Consider the following 9744-nt stretch of genomic DNA (forward strand, 5'->3'; position numbering starts at 1 on the left):
GCCATGTTGGCTGCGTTCTGACCAAAACAATGCAGCGTACACATGATGTCATCACACATGCGCAACAAAGGCGCAATCAATAAGCAGAATCATAAAGCAGGCAAACAATTCCAAGGAATCAAGCTACTGGGATCCGGTTCTCAAAAAGATTCCCATCCCTACTCCCCAGTGTCGGCTACAGGACCGTCTGCTTGGTCAGGCTGTTCCCTCTGACGCCGCTGCTCCTCCTCTCTGTTTTGACAGTGTTGGTTTCCCCCTCTGTGGTGCTGAAGACCCTCCTGAGGCTCAGCTGAGCCCTGAAGGCCTTACAGAAGATGAAGTAGATGAGCGGGTCCAGACACACGTTCAGAACCGACACCACGGTGGTCAGTTCCTTCAGGTAGAAGAAGGCGTAGCTCCAGGAGCAGCGTCTGTACATGAAGGCGTAGGGCAGGCGGACCAGGTGGTACGGGACGAAGCACACGCAGAACACCACCACCAGAACCAGCATGTTCCTGCGAGACCGGAGCAGCTTCTTGGAGCGCGAGGACGCCGGCTGCCGGTGCAACGCCAGCGCCAGCCTGTGGGAGGTGCTGTGGTAGAAGAACACCAGGGACACCAGCACGCAGAGGAAGATGAGGGCGGAGCAGCAGTGGATGATCTGATAGAGGAGACGCACCTGAGGACTGTGGAGGACGTCACAGGTCACAGAGACGGGGACAGAGGGCAGGGGCTGCTGGGTAATGAGGGACAGGAGGATGTAGACGCTCATCATGGACAGGAGGAAAACCCAGGTGAGCGAGGAGATGATGTAAGCGGAGCGGACCCTCTGCAGAACGTGGGTCCCCAGAGGATGGACGATCTTCAGATACCTGCACAAAGGACACGTCTTCTGTTACATACAGAGAGTTAACCTTTTAACCCCTTAACTATTTAACTATTTAACCCTTTAACTATTTAACTATTTAACCCTTTAAATATTTAACCTTTTGACTCTTTAACCCTTTAACTATTTAAGTATTTAACCCTTTAAATATGCAAAAAAAAGAACTAAAATGAAGTACAAAAAAAAAAAAAAAAAATTAGCAAGGATTTGAATTTGGTCCCAGTAGTTTTAGTTTTGTCTCTTTTTTTCTAAATCAGTCCAGCTGCTTTTTGACACCTGTTTAACTTCATACAGCAGTCCCCAATCAAAACTCATTAAAAAACACATTTTTACAAAAGGAAAATCATCACAACACTGGAAACAACAGGAAAAACAAGAAACCACAAGGAAAATGGTGTAAAAAGTAAACTAGAAGCACTCGGAGAGCGCAGACCTCCACCAAGGCAGATCAGTGGGCCCCCGTGGCCCCCCCACCCCCGATCACCACCAAAATTTAATCATTTCTTCCTTGTGCCAGTATCAACATTTCCTGAAAATTTCATGCAAATCCATCTATAACTTTTGGAGTTACCTTGCACACAAACAGACAGACAGACAAACAAACCAACGCTGACAAAAACAGAACCTCCTTGGCGGAGGTAAAAAGCCCAAATCGTCTATTTTTTCAGTGAGTCGGTGTCACTCACTGCTCTGTGTTAATGCATGTGCTGCCATCTGCTGGAATAAACCTGACATTACTCAACCTGGAGCATCACATCCACCTAATACTCGGATTCTATGTGATATTTCTACAGATATCCTCACTGTGTTGCATTGATTGTCTTTTTTTTTTTTTTTTGTCTTGTAACCTCTCTGATATAATTTTGGTCTTCAGTGTTTCACATGGTTTGGCTGATGTCCACATTTATAAACAGTCTTTGAATATAAGTAGGGAAAAAATAGTAAGTAGTATGTTAGCAGTTGATGACCCAATAAAAACAGCTGTGTGACCTTTTGTGGGAAAGCAGCGACACTGCCACACTTTCGAAGAGCATGGAGAAGAACAGTTTAAACAGATGTCTGAGCAAAAATGTCTGTGAAATTCTCATCCAGTCATTCATGTCAACATTACTGAAGCTCATTGTATTTAGTTCCCTTCTGTGTAAAAGTGTTTACTTCCTGGTTTGGTTTCCTGGTAAAATGAGTTTATGTGAAGAAAAGGTGACATGAGGCTGCACGCTCATGTAACCTGAACCTGAACTGGTCATGTTTATGACACTCAGTGTGTTTGTGTTTTAAAGATAAGGAACACAAGCGCAAATTCAGTACAAACCACCATAAATGCACCACCCTATACCTTTACATTAGCTGAATTATGGGTGGGGTCAGAACCTATGGGAGCAGCCATTGGCTGTAAGTGACGTACCACGGTTGATTCCAGGTGATCAGTACCAGTAAACCAGTATTAGTACCAGTAAACCAGTATCAGTACCAGTAAACCAGTATTAGTACCAGTAAACCAGTATTAGTACCAGTAAACCAGTATCAGTCAGTGAGACAGATTGAGTTCAACTACATGCTGGTATTTGTTGTCTGTATATCTGTATATATCATATATTACCTGTATATATCCTATGTAATAGCTGTATATATCCTATATTTCCTGTATATCCTATATTACCTGTATATATCCTGTAATGCCTGTATGTATGTGTGTGCATATATATATATATATATATATATATATATATAGATAGATAGATAGATAGATAGATAGATAGAGAGAGAGAGAGAGAGAGAGAGAGAGAGAGAGAGATTTTACCCATATATATCCTATATTTCCTGTATATACCCTATAATACCTGTATATATATCCTATATTACTTGTATATATCCTATATATTTCCTGTATATACCCTGTATTTCCTGTATATATTCCTGTATATACCCTATATTTCCTGTATATATTTCCTGTATATACCTTATGTTTCCTGTATATATTCCTGTATATACCCTGTATTTCCTGTATATATTCCTATATATACCCTATATTTCCTGTATATATTTCCTGTATATACCCTATGTTTCCTGTATATATTTCCTGTATATACCTTATGTTTCCTGTATATATTTCCTGTATATACTCTGTATTTCCTGTATATATTTCCTGTATATACCCTATATTTCCTGTATATATTTCCTGTATATACCCTATGTTTCCTGTATATATTTCCTGTATATACCTTATGTTTCCTGTATATATTTCCTGTATATACCTTATGTTTCCTGTATATATTTCCTGTATGTACTCTGTATTTCCTGTATATATTTCCTGTATATACCCTATGTTTCCTGTATATATTTCTTGTATATACCCTATGTTTCCTGTATATATTTCCTGTATATACTCTGTATTTCCTGTATATATTTCCTGTATATACCCTATATTTCCTGTATATATTTCCTGTATATACCCTATGTTTCCTGTATATATTTCCTGTATATACCCTATGTTTCCTGTATATATTTCCTGTATATACCTTATGTTTCCTGTATATATTTCCTGTATATACTCTGTATTTCCTGTATATATTTCCTGTATATACCCTATGTTTCCTGTATATATTTCCTGTATATACCCTATGTTTCCTGTATATATTTCCTGTATATACCCTATGTTTCCTGTATATATTTCCTGTATATACCCTATGTTTCCTGTATATATTTCCTGTATATACTCTGTATTTCCTGTATATATTTCCTGTATATACCCTATGTTTCCTGTATATATTTCCTGTATATACCCTACGTTTCCTGTATATATTTCCTGTATATACCCTATGTTTCCTGTATATATTTCCTGTATATACCTTATGTTTCCAGTATATATTTCCTGTATATACTCTGTATTTCCTGTATATATTTCCTGTATATACCCTATGTTTCCTGTATATATTTCCTGTATATACCCTACGTTTCCTGTATATGTTTCCTGTATATATTTCCTGTATATACCTTATGTTTCCTGTATATATTTCCTGTATATACTCTGTATTTCCTGTATATATTTCCTGTATATACCCTATGTTTCCTGTATATATTTCCTGTATATACCCTATGTTTCCTGTATATATTTCCTGTATATACCCTATGTTTCCTGTATATATTTCCTGTATATACCTTATGTTTCCAGTATATATTTCCTGTATATACTCTGTATTTCCTGTATATATTTCCTGTATATACCCTATGTTTCCTGTATATATTTCCTGTATATACCCTACGTTTCCTGTATATGTTTCCTGTATATATTTCCTGTATATACCTTATGTTTCCTGTATATATTTCCTGTATATACTCTGTATTTCCTGTATATATTTCCTGTATATACCCTATGTTTCCTGTATATATTTCCTGTATATACCCTATGTTTCCTGTATATATTTCCTGTATATACCCTATGTTTCCTGTATATATTTCCTGTATATACCCTATTTTTCCTGTATATATTTCCTGTATATACCCTATGTTTCCTGTATATATTTCCTGTATATACCCTACGTTTCCTGTATATGTTTCCTGTATATATTTCCTGTATATACCTTATGTTTCCTGTATATATTTCCTGTATATATTTCCTGTATATACTCTGTATTTCCTGTATATATTTCCTGTATATACCCTATGTTTCCTGTATATATTTCCTGTATATACCCTACGTTTCCTGTATATGTTTCCTGTATATATTTCCTGTATATACCTTATGTTTCCTGTATATATTTCCTGTATATATTTCCTGTATATACTCTGTATTTCCTGTATATATTTCCTGTATATACCCTATGTTTCCTGTATATATTTCCTGTATATACCTTATGTTTCCTGTATATATTTCCTGTATATATTTCCTGTATATACTCTGTATTTCCTGTATATATTTCCTGTATATACCTTATGTTTCCTGTATATATTTCCTGTATATATTTCCTGTATATACCCTATGTTTCCTGTATATATTTCCTGTATATACCCTATGTTTCCTGTATATATTTCCTGTATATATACCTGTTAGCTGCCACATAGCCCATGAACAGGATGCTAGCGTACATGTTGAGGTAAAAGGCGGAGGCTCCGAAGTTGCACCAGAGGCGTCGGACCAGGACGGTGGCGCTGGCGTAGTTGGACACTCGTACAGGGAGGCACAGGCTCATGAGGAAGTCAGCAGCCGCCAGGTTCTTCAGGTAGACGGTGACGCTGCTGGACATCTGCTGACCGCTGCAGAAGTACACCTTCAGGGTGAAGCCGTTCAGGAGCAGACCCACCTGGACACGAAAACACAGGGAATATATGAAGAAGACCAGGAAGGAGGAGGAGCCAGGGGAGGGGCTATCATGGAAGGACACGCCCCTGCATGGCATGGACCACCCACAAACTGAGGAAGTGACTGATATGGAGAAAACGAACCAGTGGAAGAAGACTGAAAGACAGAACAGAAGGACTACTGATGGACCAGAACAGGACCAGAACAGAGGGACTACTGATGGACCAGAACAGGACCAGAACAGGACCAGAACAGGACCAGAACAGAGGGACTACTGATGGACCAGAACAGGACCAGAACAGGACCAGAACAGAGGGACTACTGATGGACCAGAACAGGACCAGAACAGAGGGACTACTGATGGACCAGAACAGGACCAGAACAGGACCAGAACAGAGGGACTACTGATGGACCAGAACAGGACCAGAACAGAGGGACTACTGATGGACCAGAACAGGACCAGAACAGGACCAGAACAGAGGGACTACTGATGGATCAGAACAGGACCAGAACAGAGGGACTACTGATGGACCAGAACAGGACCAGAACAGGACCAGAACAGGCCCTGAACTCCAGAGCAATAGGGGCCAGGTGGCCTCTATACCAGACTAGACCCCAGATGGAGGTCTACCACATCAGACTGGACCCAGGTGGAGGTCTACCACACCAGACTAGACCCTAGGTCCAGGTAAGGCCTACAGGGAACACCATAACCAGGTACAGGACATAGTGTACAGGACCCTCTGTACCCAGTCTGGACTGGAGGTCCCAGGGTCCAGATGGGAGACACCCCCAAAGGTGATCCAGAACAAACAGGCCCAGATCCTGTTGGACTTCCAGATCCAGACTGAGCAGATGTTAATGACCAACCATCCTGACAGAGTGGAGGAGGACAACCATCAGCAGACGGAGGTAGAGAAAGATGGAGCAAGAAAGAATAAAGAACCGGAGAAGATGGAGAGAGACCAAGAACTGAGAGAGGAGAACAGTGGAACCAGTAGTGATGGGGGGGGGGGGGGGGCACTAGGGGTAGTGACCCGCAACTGAGAGGATGGAACCAGCAGATACCAGGAACCATATCAGAGATCTGAGTCCAACAGAGAACAGTCCAAGGAACAGAGAAGAACCAGAACCATCAGAGTCCCAGACCTCTGATAGAGGGCGGAGTCTGAAGGAGGCCCCGCCCAGGTGGGACGGAACACAATGTGTGTATATATATATATATATATATATATATATATATATATATATATATATATATATATATATATATATATATATATATATATATATATATGTATGTATGTATGTGTGTGTGTGTGTGCGCGCATGCGTATATGAATTTGTGTGTTTGTGTGTATGTGTGCATGTGTGTTTGTGTGTGTGTGTATGTGTGTGTGTGTGTGTGTATGTATGTGTGCGTGTGTGTGTACATGCGTGTGTGTGTTTGTGTGTGTGTGTGTTTGTGTGTGTGTATGTGTGCGTGCGTGTGTGTGTGTACAGATATACACAAATATATGTAAATACATGTGCAAATTTGTTGTTATTAAAAGTTTGTGGTTTTAATGAGGAAACCCTGCGTCTGCAACAGCAGATAAAATAAATGCTGCTATAATAATAACAAGGACAGAAACGGTGAAATAAACGGGTTAAAGTCGGGTTTAGTCTGACGTCCCTTCATCACATGAGTGTCTGATCTGTGGACATGTTCATGGATGCTCCTGTTGAGTCCCATGTATATAATGACAGACGTACCTGCTTAAATACATGTTAAATAACAATAAATAAAACAGTCGGAAGGATTTGAATCTTTATATTTCATAAGAAAATTACAGAATGAGAATGGGCCATGAATGCAGTGTTTATCTAATTAATCTGCATGACACGTTATTATTATTATTAATTTTTCCTGCAGATGTATACGTGTCCTATCCAGAGGACACAGACTGCACCTGCTGTGGTTTCTTTCCTGTCTTCTCCAGGAGAATACGTGGGCCTGTGTAGACCAAGGTTATTATCATCAATGAAAACTAACAAAATGAAGAAAACTAGAATTGTAAAAACACTTTCGTTCATGGAAACAAATAAAAACTACAAAAAAAAACAAAAAAAAAACGCTAACTAACTGAAACTGTGTTGTGTGCAATAAAAACTGACATGTATAAAAAATATGGATAAAATTCCCTTCGTTTTTGTCTTTGTCAATGTCAGACTGATAAGAAATCGATTTATTTCCCTCAAGCAATTTTATCTGCTGGCACCATATGATATCTAACGGTCCGTCACTTGTGTTCACTTGTGGTTTCCAGTCGTCTTCTGGTCCCCACTCTACCTGGAAACATGGAGACTAAAGTTGGAAGAAAGCAGCAGAGTCCTGTCTGGGATGTATTTGAATACGACGACAGAGAAGAAGAGAAAAGACAAAAAACTAAAACTAAAAACAAAAAAAATAATAAAAAAATGTTTTTAAATGAAAAATAAAAATAAATAAATAAACAAAAATAATAATAATAATAATAATAATAATAATAATAATAATAATAAATAAATAAAATAATGAAAAACTAAAACTAAACTAAAACTAAGTATTTCAAAAATAATAAAAACTAGCAAACCTGCTCTAAAAACTAGAAAGAAAAAGAAAAGAGAGAGAAAAAAGTCAAAACTAGATGAAACTAAACTATAATGAAAAATCCCAGACTATTGGAACCTTGGTGTGGACTCACCAGGAACAGCAGACAGTAGACCACCATGAACACCAGGTTGGCCGAGGCGTTGACCTGACCGCAGCCCTCGTCGGTCCGGTTCCCTGACCTGGTGGTCTGGTTGGACATGGGGGTCACCGCCCCCCCCTTGAGGAGACTCATGTTGTCCCAGGAGAGATGAGTCCAGATGAGTCCTCCTCAGGTGTCAGACGGCGGAATGAACGACAGCAGAGCGTGTGAAGGAAGTACGGACGGTTCAAGAGGAAGTCACAGGTCGACAGAGCAGCAGCAGAACACCAACACCACAGAGACACCCACCAAAACCACACCCACTCATGACATCAGCCTACAAACCACACCCACTGATGACATCAGCCTCCAAACCCAACATGTGAGAAAGGAACACAGGTGTGGATCTGCTCACCAACCAGAGCAGGACTGGACTGAACGTCAGAACATCTACAGATAAACAGAAAAAAGGAAAAAGGAGACTGGAACTAAATCTGCCTGAACCTTCTAACCCCCCAAAGTAAAGAGGATGTGGTCCAGACCAGATCTAGAAATGATTAGTCACGCTTTCATCTCATCTCGTATTGATTACAGCAATTCTCTGTTCGCTTGTTTCAATAAGACGACTCTAAACAGACTTTAGATGGTCCAGAATTCTCAAATCAAATCAAAGTTTATTTCTATAACACTTCACAACAACATAGCGAAGTCCAAAGTGCTTTACATGTAAAAGCATGATTTAATTATAAGATAAAAAAACAGGTTAATCACGTACCATAAATATGCATAAAACAATAGGACACAACACACACTGATAAAAGAGACGACAGATTCAAACCTAACAGTGTGTCAGTGCTAAGGGTTACAGCCAGTCCAAACAGGAGAGTCTTTAACCTGGACTTGAACAGGGCCAGGTCCGTGAGGACTCGCAAGTCAGGAGGCAACGAGTTCCACAGTTTTGGTGCAGCAACGGCCAATGAACGATCAGCCCACTGTTTATACTGGGGACATCCAAAACCATCTGAGAGGACAATGGGTGGGCTCTGCTGGGGCGGGGAACTGTTCAGATCTCAGATAAATAGGGAGGAGCCAGACCATTAACATTAAAATTTTAAAATCAATACGATGGCGGACTGGGAGGGAGCCAGTGGAGAGAAGACAGGATGGGGCTGAACCTGGAGGAGCTGGTCCAGAAACAGGCAGCTGCATTCTGTACAAGTTATAAACGATGGAGCGAAGACGGAGTGAGACCAGAATAAAGAGCACTACAGTACTCCATTACAGTACTCCATTACAGTAGTCCAGGCGGGAACTGACACAACCATGGATCGCTCTCTCCAGATCTCTGTGAGAGAGGAATGGATTCACTTTGGCCAAAAGACGAAGCTCGAAAAAACTTTTTTTTTTCCAGTTATCTTTATTAGATTTTATTATTATTATTATTATTATTATTATTATTATTATTATTATTATTATTATTATTATTATTATTATTATTATTTTATTTTATTACAACAAATGGCTCAGTACAACACCTGGTCAATAAGAAAATAAAAAAAATAAAAAAAATCTGAAGCTGCTGGAACAGGGGTGTCAAACTCAGATCCTCAAGGCCTGGTATCCTGCATGTTTTCGATGTTTCCCTCTTCCAACACACCTAATTCAAATGATAGGCCTATCATCCAACTCTGCAGAAGCCTGATAACGACCGTCAGGTGTTCTGGAAGAGGGAAACATCTAAAACATGCAGGATACCGGCCCTCGAGGATCTGAGTTTGACACCTGTGTGCTGGAGGATAAGCAGAGTAAGAGAGAGAGAGAGAGAAAAGGTATACTAATCCAAGATAAAGCAATTAGTCCACAGT

The 9744-nt window shown here is 39.9% G+C and overlaps 1 protein-coding gene across 2 annotated transcripts; it reads right to left on the minus strand.

The window, feature by feature from the left end:
* Window positions 1–38: 38 nt before the first annotated feature.
* Window positions 39–8088, minus strand: LOC115431866 (P2Y purinoceptor 14-like). 2 transcript variants are annotated; one of them, XM_030152542.1, is made up of 3 exons: window positions 7892–8088; window positions 4952–5166; window positions 39–851 (listed from the first exon to the last, which is right to left on the minus strand). In XM_030152542.1, the coding sequence occupies exons 1-3, from the start codon at window positions 8030–8032 to the stop codon at window positions 176–178; spliced, it is 1032 nt and encodes a 343-aa protein (XP_030008402.1). In that variant the 5' UTR covers window positions 8033–8088; the 3' UTR covers window positions 39–175. The 2 variants fall into 2 exon arrangements, with proteins under 2 accessions (XP_030008402.1, XP_030008401.1); XM_030152541.1 differs by having other exon boundaries at window positions 4910–5166.
* Between the last annotated feature and the right edge of the window lie 1656 nt (window positions 8089–9744).

This window comes from Sphaeramia orbicularis, chromosome 13, assembly GCF_902148855.1.
Source record: "Sphaeramia orbicularis chromosome 13, fSphaOr1.1, whole genome shotgun sequence".
In the NCBI taxonomy this organism is placed as follows: Eukaryota; Metazoa; Chordata; class Actinopteri; order Kurtiformes; family Apogonidae; genus Sphaeramia; species Sphaeramia orbicularis.